This window comes from Scyliorhinus torazame, chromosome 6, assembly GCF_047496885.1.
Source record: "Scyliorhinus torazame isolate Kashiwa2021f chromosome 6, sScyTor2.1, whole genome shotgun sequence".
Lineage (NCBI taxonomy): Eukaryota > Metazoa > Chordata > Chondrichthyes > Carcharhiniformes > Scyliorhinidae > Scyliorhinus > Scyliorhinus torazame.
The window spans coordinates 13,557,732-13,572,840 of record NC_092712.1 but is presented as its reverse complement, the minus strand read 5'-3'; the positions used below and the strand labels follow the sequence as shown (position 1 = coordinate 13,572,840).

The 15,109-nt window shown below is 51.3% G+C and overlaps 1 protein-coding gene across 1 annotated transcript in view; it reads left to right on the top strand.

The window, feature by feature from the left end:
• The first annotated feature begins 5,170 nt into the window (after positions 1-5,170).
• The window catches only part of foxh1 (forkhead box H1), a 156,029-nt gene continuing 146,090 nt past the window's right edge, over positions 5,171-15,109 (top strand). Inside the window, exon 1 of the mRNA XM_072507942.1 lies at positions 5,171-5,428. Within this exon, the coding sequence (XP_072364043.1) occupies positions 5,183-5,428 (246 nt within the window). The 5' untranslated portion in view covers positions 5,171-5,182. The remainder of the gene's footprint in view (positions 5,429-15,109) is intronic.

The following is a 15,109-nucleotide window of genomic DNA, read 5'->3' as shown; positions in this document are numbered from 1 at the left end:
AAAATTTACTGAGCCGTGCTCCAGTCATATGCGCCCTGTGTAACACCTTAAATTGAATCAGGCTTAGCCTGGCACACGAGGACGATGAGTTTACCCTGCTTAGGGCATCTGCCCCAGCCCCTCCTCAATCTCCTCCCCCAGCTCTTCTTCCCATTTCCCTTTTAGTTCATCTACCATAGTCTCCCCTTCGTCCCTCATTTCCCTATATATATCTGACACCTTACCATCCCCCACCCATGTCTTTGAGATCACTCTGTCCTGCACCTCATGCGTTGGGAGCTGCGGGAATTCCCTCACCTGTTGCCTCGCAAAAGCCCTCAGTTGCATATACCGGAATGCATTCCCTTGGGGCAACCCATATTTCTCGGTCAGCGCTCCCAGACTTGCGAACTTCCCATCCACAAACAGATCTTTCAGTTGCGTTACTCCTGCTCTTTGCCATATTCCAAATCCCCCATCCATTCTCCCCGGGGCAAACCTATGGTTATTTCTTATCGAGGACCCTATCAAGGCTCCCGTCTTTCCCCTGCCGTCTCCACTGTCACCAAATTTTCAAAGTCGCCACCACCACCGGGCTTGTGGTGTATTTCTTCGGTGAGAACGGCAATGGGGCCGTCACCATAGCCTGCAGGCTAGTCCCCCTACAGGACGCCCTCTCCAATCTCTTCCACGCCGCTCCCTCCTCTTCTCCCATCCACTTACTCACCATTGAGATATTGGCGGCCCAGTAGTACTCACTTAGGCTCGGTAGTGCCAGCCCCCCCCATCCCTACTACGCTGTAAGAATCCCTTCCTCACTCTCGGGGTCTTCCCGGCCCACACAAAACCCATGATACTCTTTTCGATCCTTTTGAAAAAAGCCTTCGTGATCACCACCGGGAGGCACTGAAACACAAAGAGGAATCTCGGGAGGACAACCATTTTAACCGCCTGCACCCTCCCTGCCAGTGACAGGGATACCATGTCCCATCTCTTGAAGTCCTCCTCCATTTGTTCCACCAATCGCGTTAAATTTAACCTATGCAATGTACCCCAATTCTTGGCTATCTGGATGTCCCCTGTCCATTCTCCAGGGTGGGCGCCCTTCTGTTTCCTCCCCTATCTCCAAGTCCACCCAGTGTGGAGTGTGATCCGAAATGGCTATAGCCGTATACTCCGTTCCCCTCACCTTCGGGATCAATGCCCTTCCCAAAACAAAAAAGTCTATTCGCGAATAGACTTTGTGGACATAGGAGAAAAACGAGAACTCCTTACTCCTAGGTCTGCTAAATCTCCACGGGTCTATTCCTCCCATCTGCTCCATAAAATCTTTAAGCACCTTGGCTGCTGCCGGCCTCCTTCTAGTCCTGGACCTCGACCTGTCCAGCCCTGGTTCCAACACCGTATTGAAATCTCCCCCCATTACCAACTTTCCCACCTCTAGGTCCGGGATGCGTCCTAGCACACGCCTCATAAAATTGGCATCATCCCAGTTCGGGGCATATACATTTACCAAAACCACCGTTTCCCCCTGTAGTTTGCCACTCACCATCACGTATCTGCCCCCGCTATCCGCCACTATAGTCTTTGCCTCAAACATTACCCGCTTCCCCACTAATATAGCCACCCCCCTGTTTTTCGCATCTAGCCCCGAATGGAATACCTGCCCCACCCAACCTTTGCGTAGTCTCACCTGGTCTATCAGTTTCAAGTGCGTTTCCTGTAACATAACCACATCTGCCTTAAGTTTCTTAAGGTGTGCGAGTACCCGTGCCCTCTTTATCGGCCCGTTCAGCCCTCTCACGTTCCACGTGATCAGCCGGGTTGGGGGGCTTTTTACCCCCCCCCTTGTCGATTAGCCATCCCCTTTTTCCAGCTCCTCACCCGGTTCCCACGCAGCTGTGTCCCCCCCAGGCAGTGCCCCCCCGCCCATCCCACCCCATACCAGCTCCCCCCTCTCCCCAGCAGCAGCAGCCCAATAATTCCCCCCTCCCACCCCCCCCGCTAGATCCCCCACTAGCGTAGTTACACCCCCCATGTTGCTCCCAGAAGTCAGCAAACTCTGACCGACCTCGGCTTCCCCCCGTGACCTCGGCTCGCACCGTGCGACGCCCCCTCCTTCCTGCTTCTCTATTCCCACCATGATTATCATAGCGCGGGAACCAAGCCCGCGCTTCTCCCTTGGCCCCGCCCCCAATGGCCAACGCCCCATCTCCTCCCCCTCCCCTCCTCCCCCCATCACCACCTGTGGAAGAGAGAAAAGTTACCACATCGCAGGATTAGTACATAAAACTCCTCTTTCCCCCCTTTTTACCCCCCTCTTCGCCCCCCATACTCGCCCCACCACTTTGTTTCAAACGTTCTTTTTTTAATAACCCGCTCATTCCAGTTTTTCTTCCACAATAAAAGTCCACGCCTCATCCGCCGTCTCAAAGTAGTGGTGCCTCCCTTGATATGTGACCCACAGTCTTGCCGGTTGCAGCATTCCGAATTTTATCTTCTTTTTATGAAGCACCGCCTTGGCCCGGTTAAAGCTCGCCCTCCTTCTCGCCACCTCCGCACTCCAGTCTTGATATACGCGGATCACCGCGTTCTCCCATTTACTGCTCCGAGTTTTCTTCGCCCATCTAAGGACCATCTCTCTATCCTTAAAACGGAGGAATCTCACCACTATGGCTCTGGGAATTTCTCCTGCTCTCGGTCCTCGAGCCATCACTCGGTACGCTCCCTCCACCTCCAGCGGACCCGCCGGGGCCTCCGCTCCCATTAACGAGTGCAGCATCGTGCTCACATATGCCTCGACGTCCGCTCCCTCCACACCTTCAGGAAGACCAAGAATCCTTAGGTTGTTCCTCCTCGCGTTGTTCTCCAGCGCCTCCAGCCTTTCCACACATCGTTTATGGTGTGCCTCGTGCATCTCCGTCTTCACCACCAGGCCCTGTATATCGTCCTCATTCTCGGCAGCCTTTGCCTTCACGACCCGAAGCTCCCGCTCCTGGGTCTTTTGCTCCTCCTTTAGCCCTTCGATCGCCTGTAATATCGGGGCCAACAGCTCCTTCTTCATTTCCTTTTTGAGTTCTTCCACACAGCATTTCAAAAACTTGTGTTGTTCAGGGCCCCATGTTAAACTGCCACCTTCCGACGCCATCTTGGTTTGTGCTTGCCTTCCTTGCCGCTGCTCTAAAGGATCCACCGCAATCCGGCCACCTTCCTCTCCTTTTTTCATCCGTATCCAGGGGGGATTCCCTTCTGGTTCACCGCACAGTACTTTTAGCCGTTAATATTGCCGTTGGGGCTCTTATTAAGAGCCCAAAAGTCCGTTCCACCGGGAGCTGCCGAAACGTGCGACTCAGCTGGTCATCGCCGCACCCGGAAGTCAGCATGTAATAATAATCTTAACTGTCACAAGTAGCCTTACATTAACATTGCAATGAAGTTACTGTGAAAAGCCCCTAGTCTCCACACTCCGGCGCCTGTTTGGGTACGCTGAGGGAGAATTCAGAATGTCCAATTCACCTGGGGCAGCATGTGGCGCAGTGGTTAGCACTGGGACTGCGGCGCTGAGGACCCGGGTTTGAATCTCGGCCCTGGGTCACTGTCAGTGTGGAGTTTGCACATTCTCCCCGTGCACCCCCACAACCCAAAGATGTGCAAGGTAGGCGAATTGGCCACGCTAAATTGCCCCTTAATTGGGAAAAAAAGAAATTGAGTATTCTAAATTTATAAAACAACAAAAAAGAATGCCCAATTCACCTAGCAGCACGTCTTTCGGGACTTGTGGGAGGAAACCGGAGCACCCGGAGGAAACCCACGCAGACACGGGGAGAACGTGCAGACTGTATGTGGAAGCTTTGGAAAAGGTGCAAAGGGGATTTACCAGGATGTTGCCTGGAATGGAGAGTAGGTCTTACGAGGAATGGTTGAGGATGCTAGCCCTTTTCTCATTAGAATGGAGAAGGATGAGGGGCAACTTGATAGAGGTTTATAAGATGATCAGGGGAATAGATAAGAGTAGACAGTCAGAGACTTTTTCCCCGGGTGGAACAAACCATTACAAGGGGACATAAATTTAAGGTGAAAGGTGGAAGATATAGGAGGGATATCAGAGGTAGGTTCTTTACCCAGAGAGTAGTGGGGGCATGGAATGCACTGCCTGTGGAAGTAGTTGAATCGGAAACATTAGGGACCTTCAAGCGGCTATTGGATAGGTACATGGATTACGGTAGAATGATGGGGTGTAGATTAATTTGTTCTTAATCTAGGACAAAAGTTTGGCACAACATCGTGGGCCGAAGGGCCTGTTCTGTGCTGTATTTTCTACGTTCTATGTTCTGCACAGACAGTGACCCAAGCCGGGAATCAAACCTGGGACCCTGGAGCTGTCAAGTAACAGTGCTACCCACTGTGCTACCATGCTGCCCAGTGAGGGAATTAAGGATTCTGGGGATAAAGCAGGAAAGTGAAGCTGAGAATTATATCAGATCAGGCACGATTTCATTGCATGGTGGAGCAGACTCGATGGGCCGAGTGGCCTGCTTGTCTTCTAACATCTTACGGTCTCAGTCAACTGCAAATCTTAATTGTCATTGTAAATCTAGTAACGTACAGACTTGCAAGAATCTGATTTCCTCATGTAATGTTCACTTTGAGTGGCCATGTAATGTATTTGGGCAGGTTTGTGAATGAGACGTATCTTTGAGAAAACAATGAGGGACGAACATTCCATTGGAACGAGTTCCTGGGGCATTGTCACCAAGACCCAATTGTGGGAGGCACTTCTGAACTTCTCACATCTGCCCCAGCTTGCATTCCCTCTCTATCTGATTACATATCAAGGTTAACATCAAGCTGTGAATTGTTTACTGTACAAATCCATCTCCACAGGCTCCACCTCTCAATCAATGAGATAAAAGCCCTGGCTAGGAGGGGGGGTGGGGGTGAGGTGGGGGCAAACTCACCAGGTTAAATTCTCCATCACAACCCCCAACATCCACACACCAAATAAAACCTTCCTCCCAAATCCCAAAGCCAACACACGTGGTCTGAAGGAACTCGCAGCGAGCAGCCAGCTTACTTCCCAATCTTTCCCCCTCTTTTTGAACCGTTGATATTTTGTTTTAACCCTTCAGGGTGGGGAGCAGGCATCGTGGGGGGTGGGGGGGGAGGGGGGGTGCAGCTAGATTGGCTGGCAAGTCACCAGGTTATGATGAACACTTTGGAGAGGGTCGAGGATGGCTTGATTGCCTCAGGTCGCTACCCATCAGAGCTGGATCCTGGACCGAGGGAGAACGGGAACGCTGCAGGCCCCGACAACTCCGGAATCAGCCGGGAGAAGAGAATTACCAAGAGGAAGAATTACCAACGACACCCAAAACCTCCTTACTCCTACCTGGCACTGATTACTATGATCATCCTGAACTCTCCCGAGAAACGGCAGACGCTATCCCAGGTAAGAGTTTCTGATTATAAACACTGAGATTATTTTTTAAAAATAAATTTAAAGCACCCAATTCATTTTTTACAATTAAGGGGCAATTTAGCGCGGCCAATCCGCCTACCCTGCACATCTTTGGGTTGTGGGGGCGAAACCCACGCAGACACGGGGAGAATGTGCAAACTCCACACGGACAGTGACCAGGCACCGGGATCGAACCTGGGACCTCGGCGCTGTGAGGCAGCAGGGCTAACTCTCTGCGCCACCGTTTGAAAACACAGAGATGATGTGGTACCAGGTTGTTGTGCGTTTTCCGACCGTTCACCATCGCAGACCAGGTTCCGCCCTACCCGCGCACCTGACCTGTCAGCCCCCCCAGGTCTCAGGAAAAGAGTGACGCAGTTTCAGTGTGTGGGAGAGAGAGGTGATAGCAGAGGTGCATGCTCAATGGGCTGAAAGGCCTTTTTGCACTGTATCTTTCTGTAATTTTGTGTATGTGCAAGTGAGGTAATTGTTTGCACAGGGAGTGTGTGTGTGTGATGTTTGCACAGGGAGTGTGTGTGAGGTGTTTGCACAGGGAGTGTGTGTGTGAGGTATTTGCACAGGGAGTGTGTGTGTGAGGTGTTTGCACAGGGAGTGTGTGTGTGAGGTGCTTGCACAGGGAGTGTGAGATGTTTGCTCAGGGAGTGTGTGTGTGAGGTGTTTGCACAGGGAGTGTGTGTGACGTATTTGCACAGGGAGTGTGTGTGCGAGATGTTTGCACAGGGAGTGTGTGTGTGTGAGGTGTTTGCACAGGGAGTGTGTGTGAGGTGTTTGCACAGGGAGTGTGTGTGTGAGGTGTTTGCACAGGGAGTGTGTGTGAGGTGTTTGCACAGAGTGTGTGTGTGTGAGATGTTTGCACAGGGAGTGTGTGTGTGAGGTGCTTACACAGAGTGTGTGTGAGGTGTTTGCACAGGGAGTGTGTGTGTGAGGTGCTTGCACAGAGTGTGTGTGAGGTGCTTGCACAGAGTGTGTGTGAGGTGTTTGCACAGAGTGTGTGTGTGTGAGATGTTTGCACAGGGAGTGTGTGTGTGAGGTGCTTGCACAGGGAGTGTGTGTGTGAGGTGCTTGCACAGAGTGTGTGTGAGGTGCTTGCACAGCGTGTGTGTGAGGTGTTAGCACAGGGAGTGTGTGTGTGAGGTGCTTGCACAGGGAGTGTGTGTGCAAGATGTTTGCACAGTGAGTGTGTGTGTGTGTGATGTTTGCACAGGGAGTGTGTGTGTGAGGTGTTTGCACAGGGAATGTGTGTGTGAGGTGTTTGCACAGGGAGTGTGTGTGAGGTATTTGCACAGGGAGTGTGTGTGCGAGATGTTTGCACAGCGAGTGTGTGTGCGAGATGTTTGCACAAGGAGTGTGTGTGAGGTGTTTGCACAGGGAGTGTGTGTCAGGTGTTTGCACAGGGAGTGTGTGTGCGAGATGTTTGCACAGGGAGTGTCTGTGCGAGATGTTTGCACAGCGAGTGTGTGTGAGGTGTTTGCACACAGTGTGTGTGTGTGAGATGTTTGCACAGGGAGTGTGTGTGTGAGGTGTTTGCACAGGGAGTGTGTGTGTGTGAGGTGTTTGCACAGGGAGTGTGTGTGAGGTGTTTACACAGTGAGTGTGTGTGTGTGAGGTGTTTGCACAGGGGGGGTGTGTATGAGGTGTTTGCACAGGGAGTGTGTGTGTGAGGTATTTGCACAGGGAGTGTGTGTGAGGTGTTTGCACAGGGAGTGTGTGTGAGGGGTTTGCAGAGGGAGTGTGTGTGTGAGGTATTTGCACAGGGAGTGTGTGTGTGTGATGTTGGCACAGGGAGTGTGTGTCCGAGATGTTTGTAGAGGGAGTGTGTGTGTGTGAGATGGTTGCACAGGGAGTGTGTGTGAGATGTTTGCACAGAGAGTGTGTGTGTGAGGTGTTTGCACAGGGAGTGTGTGTGTGAGGTGTTTGCACAGGGAGTGTGTGTGAGGTGTTTGCACAGGGAGTGTGTGTGTGAGGTGTTTGCACAGGGAGTGTGTGTGTGAGGTATTTGCACAGGGAGTGTGTGTGTGTGATGTTGGCAGAGGGAGTGTGTGTGTGAGGTGTTTGCACAGGGAGTGTGTGTGTGAGATGTTTGCACAGGGAGTGTGTGTGTGAGGTGTTCGCACAGGGAGTGTGTGTGTGAGATGTTTGCACAGGGAGTGTGTGTGAGATGTTTGCACAGGGAGTGTGTGTGTGAGGTGCTTGCACAGGGAGTCTGTGTGCGAGATGTTTGCACAGTGAGTGTGTGTGTGTGATGTTTGCACAGGGAGTGTGTGTGTGAGGTGTTTGCACAGGGAGTGTGTGTGTGAGGTGTTTGCACAGGGAGTGTGTGTGCGAGATGTTTGCACAAGGAGTGTGTGTGCGAGATGTTTGCACAGGGAGTGTGTGTGCGAGATGTTTGCACAAGGAGTGTGTGTGAGGTGTTTGCACAGGGAGTGTGTGTGAGGTCTTTGCACAGGGAGTGTGTGTGCGAGATGTTTGCACAGGGAGTGTTTGTGCGAGATGTTTGCACAGCGAGTGTGTGTGAGGTGTTTGCACACAGTGTGTGTGTGAGATGTTTGCACAGGGAGTGTGTGTGTGAGGTGTTTGCACAGGGAGTGTGTGTGTGTGTGAGGTGTTTGCACAGGGAGTGTGTGTGAGGTGTTTACACAGTGAGTGTGTGTGTGTGAGGTGTTTGCACAGGGGGAGTGTGTATGAGGTGTTTGCACAGGGAGTGTGTGTGTGTGAGGTATTTGCACAGGGAGTGTGTGTGTGAGGTGTTTGCACAGGGAGTGTGTGTGAGGTGTTTGCAGAGGGAGTGTGTGTGTGAGGTATTTGCACAGGGAGTGTGTGTGTGTGATGTAGGCACAGGGAGTGTGTGTGCGAGATGTTTGCACAGGGAGTGTGTGTGTGAGATGTTTGCACAGGGAGTGTGTGTGAGATGTTTGCACAGGGAGTGTGTGTGTGAGGTGTTTGCACAGGGAGTGTGTGTGTGAGGTGTTTGCACAGGGAGTGTGTGTGAGGTGTTTGCAGAGGGAGTGTGTGTGTGAGGTATTTGCACAGGGAGTGTGTGTGTGTGATGTTGGCAGAGGGAGTGTGTGTGTGAGGTGTTTGCACAGGGAGTGTGTGTGTGAGATGTTTGCACAGGGAGTGTGTGTGTGAGGTGTTTGCACAGGGAGTGTGTGTGTGAGGTGTTCGCACAGGGAGTGTGTGTGTGAGGTGTTCGCACAGGGAGTGTGTGTGCGAGATGTTTGCACAGGGAGTGTGTGTGTGAGGTGTTTGCACAGTGAGTGTGTGTGTGATGTTTGCACAGGGAGTGTGTGTGTGTGAGTTGTTTGCACAGGAAGTGGGTGTGTGAGATGTTTGCACATGAAGTGTGTGTGTGAGGTGTTTGCACAGGGAGTATGTGTGTGAGGTGTTTGCACAGAGTGTGTGTGTGTGAGGTGTTTGCAGAGGGAGTGTGTGTGTGAGGTATTTGCACAGGGAGTGTGTGCGTGTGTGATGTTGGCAGAGGGAGTGTGTGTGCGAGGTTTTTGCTCAGGGAGTGTGTGTGTGAGATGTTTGCACAGGGAGTTTGTGTGTGATGTTTGCACAGGGAGTGTGTGTGTGTGTGAGGTGTTTGCACAGGGAGTGTATGTGTGAGGTGTTTGCACAGGGAGTGTGTGTGAGGTATTTGCATAGGGAGTGTGTGTATGAGGTGTTTGCACGGGGAGTGTGTGTGAGGTGTTTGCACAGGGAGTGTGTGTGTGATATGTTTGCACAGGGAGTGTGTGTGTGTGAGGTGTTTGCACAGGGAGTGTGTGAGGTGTTTACACAGATAGTGTGTGTGAGGTATTTGCACAGGGAGTGAGTGCATGTGTGGTGTTTGCACAGGGAGTGTGTGTGAGGTGTTTGCAGAGGGAGTGTGTGTGTGAGGTATTTGCACAGGGAGTGTGTGTGTGTGGTGTTTGCACAGGGAGTGTGTGTGTGAGGTGTTTGCACAGGGAGTGTGTGTGTGAGGTGTTTGCACAAGGAGTGTGTGTGAGGTATTTGCACAGGGAGTGTGTGTGCGAGATGTTTGCACAGGGAGTGTGTGTGCGAGATGTTTGCACAAGGAGTGTGTGCGAGATGTTTGCACAGGGAGTGTGTGTGTGAGATGTTTGCACAGGGAGTGTGTGCGAGATGTTTGCACAGGGAGTGTCTGTGCGAGATGTTTGCACAGCGAGTGTGTGTGAGGTGTTTGCACACAGTGTGTGTGTGTGAGATGTTTGCACAGGGAGTGTGTGTGTGAGGTGTTTGCACAGGGAGTGTGTGTGAGGTGTTTACACAGTGAGTGTGTGTGTGTGAGGTGTTTGCACAGGGGGTGTGTGTATGAGGTGTTTGCACAGGCAGTGTGTGTGTGAGGTATTTGCACAGGGAGTGTGTGTGTGAGGTGTTTGCACAGGGAGTGTGTGTGAGGTGTTTGCAGAGGGAGTGTGTGTGTGAGGTATTTGCACAGGGAGTGTGTGTGTGTGATGTTGGCACAGGGAGTGTCTGTGCGAGATGTTTGCAGAGGGAGTGTGTGTGTGAGATGTTTGCACAGGGAGTGTGTGTGAGATGTTTGCACAGGGAGTGTGTGTGTGAGGTGTTTGCACAGGGAGCGTGTGTGTGAGGTGTTTGCACAGGGAGTGTGTGTGAGGTGTTTGCACAGGGAGTGTGTGTGTGAGGTGTTTGCACAGGGAGTGTGTGTGTGAGGTATTTGCACAGGGAGTGTGTGCGTGTGTGATGTTGGCAGAGGGAGTGTGTGTGCGAGGTTTTTGCTCAGGGAGTGTGTGTGTGAGATGTTTGCACAGGGAGTTTGTGTGTGATGTTTGCACAGGGAGTGTGTGTGTGAGTTGTTTGCACAGGGAGTGTGTGTGTGAGGTGTTTGCACAGGGAGTGTGTGTGTGTGTGAGGTGTTTGCACAGGGAGTGTATGTGTGAGGTGTTTGCACAGGGAGTGTGTGTGAGGTATTTGCATAGGGAGTGTGTGTATGAGGTGTTTGCACAGGGAGTGTGTGTGTGATATGTTTGCACAGGGAGTGTGTGTGTGAGGTGTTTGCACAGGGAGTGTGTGTGTGTGAGGTGTTTGCACAGGGAGTGTGTGTGAGGTGTTTACACAGTGAGTGTGTGTGTGTGAGGTGTTTGCACAGGGGGGGTGTGTATGAGGTGTTTGCACAGGGAGTGTGTGTGTGAGGTATTTGCACAGGGAGTGTGTGTGAGGTGTTTGCACAGGGAGTGTGTGTGAGGGGTTTGCAGAGGGAGTGTGTGTGTGAGGTATTTGCACAGGGACTGTGTGTGTGTGATGTTGGCACAGGGAGTGTGTGTCCGAGATGTTTGTAGAGGGAGTGTGTGTGTGTTAGATGGTTGCACAGGGAGTGTGTGTGAGATGTTTGCACAGAGAGTGTGTGTGTGAGGTGTTTGCACAGGGAGTGTGTGTGTGAGGTGTTTGCACAGGGAGTGTGTGTGAGGTGTTTGCACAGGGAGTGTGTGTGTGAGGTATTTGCACAGGGAGTGTGTGTGCGAGATGTTTGCACAGTGAGTGTGTGTGTGTGATGTTTGCACAGGGAGTGTGTGTGTGAGGTGTTTGCACAGGGAGTGTGTGTGTGAGGTGTTTGCACAGGGAGTGTGTGTGCGAGATGTTTGCACAGGGAGTGTGTGTGCGAGATGTTTGCACAAGGAGTGTGTGTGAGGTGTTTGCACAGGGAGTGTGTGTGAGGTGTTTGCACAGGGAGTGTGTGTGCGAGATGTTTGCACAGGGAGTGTTTGTGCGAGATGTTTGCACAGCGAGTGTGTGTGAGGTGTTTGCACACAGTGTGTGTGTGTGAGATGTTTGCACAGGGAGTGTGTGTGTGAGGTGTTTGCACAGGGAGTGTGTGTGTGTGAGGTGTTTGCACAGGGAGTGTGTGTGAGGTGTTTACACAGTGAGTGTGTGTGTGAGGTGTTTGCACAGGGGGAGTGTGTATGAGGTGTTTGCACAGGGAGTGTGTGTGTGTGAGGTATTTGCACAGGGAGTGTGTGTGTGAGGTATTTGCACAGGGAGTGTGTGTGAGGTGTTTGCAGAGGGAGTGTGTGTGTGAGGTATTTGCACAGGGAGTGTGTGTGTGTGATGTAGGCACAGGGAGTGTGTGTGCGAGATGTTTGCACAGGGAGTGTGTGTGTGAGATGTTTGCACAGGGAGTGTGTGTGAGATGTTTGCACAGGGAATGTATGTGTGAGGTGTTTGCACAGGGAGTGTGTGTGTGAGGTGTTTGCACAGGGAGTGTGTGTGAGGTGTTTGCAGAGGGAGTGTGTGTGTGAGGTATTTGCACAGGGAGTGTGTGTGTGTGATGTTGGCAGAGGGAGTGTGTGTGTGAGGTGTTTGCACAGGGAGTGTGTGTGTGAGATGTTCGCACAGGGAGTGTGTGTGTGAGGTGTTCGCACAGGGAGTGTGTGTGCGAGATGTTTGCACAGGGAGTGTGTGTGTGAGGTGTTTGCACAGTGAGTGTGTGTGTGATGTTTGCACAGGGAGTGTGTGTGTGTGAGTTGTTTGCACAGGAAGTGGGTGTGTGAGATGTTTGCACATGGAGTGTGTGTGTGAGGTGTTTGCACAGGGAGTATGTGTGTGAGGTGTTTGCACAGAGTGTGTGTGTGTGAGGTGTTTGCAGAGGGAGTGTGTGTGTGTGAGGTATTTGCACAGGGAGTGTGTGCGTGTGTGATGTTGGCAGAGGGAGTGTGTGTGCGAGGTTTTTGCTCAGGGAGTGTGTGTGTGAGATGTTTGCACAGGGAGTTTGTGTGTGATGTTTGCACAGGGAGTGTGTGTGTGAGTTGTTTGCACAGGGAGTGTGTGTGTGAGGTGTTTGCACAGGGAGTGTGTGTGTGTGTGAGGTGTTTGCACAGGGAGTGTATGTGTGAGGTGTTTGCACAGGGAGTGTGTGTGAGGTATTTGCATAGGGAGTGTGTGTATGAGGTGTTTGCACGGGGAGTGTGTGTGAGGTGTTTGCACAGGGAGTGTGTGTGTGATATGTTTGCACAGGGAGTGTGTGTGTGTGAGATGTTTGCACAGGGAGTGTGTGTGTGTGAAATGTTTGCACAGGGAGTGTGTGTGTGTGAGGTGTTTGCACAGGGAGTGTGTGAGGTGTTTACACAGATAATGTGTGTGAGGTATTTGCACAGGGAGTGAGTGCATGTGTGGTGTTTGCACAGGGAGTGTGTGTGAGGTGTTTGCAGAGGGAGTGTGTGTGTGAGGTATTTGCACAGGGAGTGTGTGTGTATGTGGTGTTTGCACAGGGAGTGTGTGTGTGAGGTGTTTGCACAGGGAGTGTGTGTGTGAGGTGTTTGCACAAGGAGTGTGTGTGAGGTATTTGCACAGGGAGTGTGTGTGTGAGATGTTTGCACAGGGAGTGTGTGTGCGAGATGTTTGCACAAGGAGTGTGTGCGAGATGTTTGCACAGGGAGTGTGTGTGTGAGATGTTTGCACAGGGAGTGTGTGCGAGATGTTTGCACAGGGAGTGTCTGTGCGAGATGTTTGCACAGCGAGTGTGTGTGAGGTGTTTGCACACAGTGTGTGTGTGTGAGATGTTTGCACAGGGAGTGTGTGTGTGAGGTGTTTGCACAGGGAGTGTGTGTGAGGTGTTTACACAGTGAGTGTGTGTGTGTGAGGTGTTTGCACAGGGTGTGTGTGTATGAGGTGTTTGCACAGGGAGTGTGTGTGTGAGGTATTTGCACAGGGAGTGTGTGTGTGAGGTGTTTGCACAGGGAGTGTGTGTGAGGTGTTTGCAGAGGGAGTGTGGGTGTGAGGTATTTGCACAGGGAGTGTGTGTGTGTGATGTTGGCACAGGGAGTGTCTGTGCGAGATGTTTGCAGAGGGAGTGTGTGTGTGAGATGTTTGCACAGGGAGTGTGTGTGAGATGTTTGCACAGGGAGTGTGTGTGTGAGGTGTTTGCACAGGGAGCGTGTGTGTGAGGTGTTTGCACAGGGAGTGTGTGTGAGGTGTTTGCACAGGGAGTGTGTGTGTGAGGTGTTTGCACAGGGAGTGTGTGTGTGAGGTATTTGCACAGGGAGTGTGTGCGTGTGTGATGTTGGCAGAGGGAGTGTGTGTGTGAGATGTTTGCACAGGGAGTTTGTGTGTGATGTTTGCACAGGGAGTGTGTGTGTGAGTTGTTTGCACAGGGAGTGTGTGTGTGAGGTGTTTGCACAGGGAGTGTGTGTGTGTGTGAGGTGTTTGCACAGGGAGTGTATGTGTGAGGTGTTTGCACAGGGAGTGTGTGTGAGGTATTTGCATAGGGAGTGTGTGTATGAGGTGTTTGCACGGGGAGTGAACCTTGGATGACTAGTGATATTGTAGGCCTCGTCAAAAAGAAAAAGGAGGCATTTGTCAGGGCTAAAAGGCTGGGAACAGACGAAGCCTGTGTGGCATATAAGGAAAGTAGGAAGGAACTTAAGCAAGGAGTCAGGAGGGCTAGAAGGGGTCATGAAAAGGCATTGGCAAATAGGGTTAAGGAAAATCCCAAGGCTTTTTACACTTACATAAAAAGCAAGAGGGTAGCCAGGGAAAGGGTTGGCCCACTGAAGGATAGGCAAGGGAATCTATGTGTGGAGCCAGAGGAAATGGGCGAGGTACTAAATGAATACTTTGCATCAGTATTCACCAAAGAGATGGAATTGGTAGATGTTGAGTCTGGAGAAGGGGGTGTAGATAGCCTGGGTCACATTGTGATCCAAAAAGACGAGGTGTTGGGTGTCTTAAAAAATATTAAGGTAGATAAGTCCCCAGGGCCGGATGGGATCTACCCCAGAATACTGAAGGAGGCTGGAGAGGAAATTGCTGAGGCCTTGACAGAAATCTTTGGATCCTCGCTGTCTTCAGGGGATGTCCCGGAGGACTGGAGAATAGCCAATGTTGTTCCTCTGTTTAAGAAGGGTGGCAGGGATAATCCCGGGAACTACAGGCCGGTGAGCCTTACTTCAGTGGTAGGGAAATTACTGGAGAGAATTCTTCGAGACAGGATCTACTCCCATTTGGAAGCAAATGGACGTATTAGTGAGAGGCAGCACGGTTTTGTGAAGGGGAGGTCGTGTCTCACTAACTTGATAGAGTTTTTCGAGGAGGTCACTAAGATGATTGATGCAGGTAGGGCAGTAGATGTTGTCTATATGGACTTCAGTAAGGCCTTTGACAAGGTCCCTCATGGTAGACTAGTACAAAAGGTGAAGTCACACGGGATCAGGGGTGAACTGGCAAGGTGGATACAGAACTGGCTAGGCCATAGAAGGCAGAGGGTAGCAATGGAGGGATGCTTTTCTAATTGGAGGGCTGTGACCAGTGGTGTTCCACAGGGATCAGTGCTGGGACCTTTGCTCTTTGTAGTATATATAAATGATTTGGAGGAAAATGTAACTGGTCTGATTAGTAAGTTTGCAGACGACACAAAGGTTGGTGGAATTGCGGATAGCGATGAGGACTGTCTGAGGATACAGCAGGATTTAGATTGTCTGGAGACTTGGGCGGAGAGATGGCAGATGGAGTTTAACCTGGACAAATGTGAGGTAATGCATTTTGGAAGGGCTAATGCAGGTAGGGAATATACAGTGAATGGTAGAACCCTCAAGAGTATTGAAAGTCAAAGAGATCTAGGAGTACAGGTCCACAGATCACTGAAAGGGGCTACACAGGTGGAGAAGGTAGTCAAGAAGGCATACGGCATGC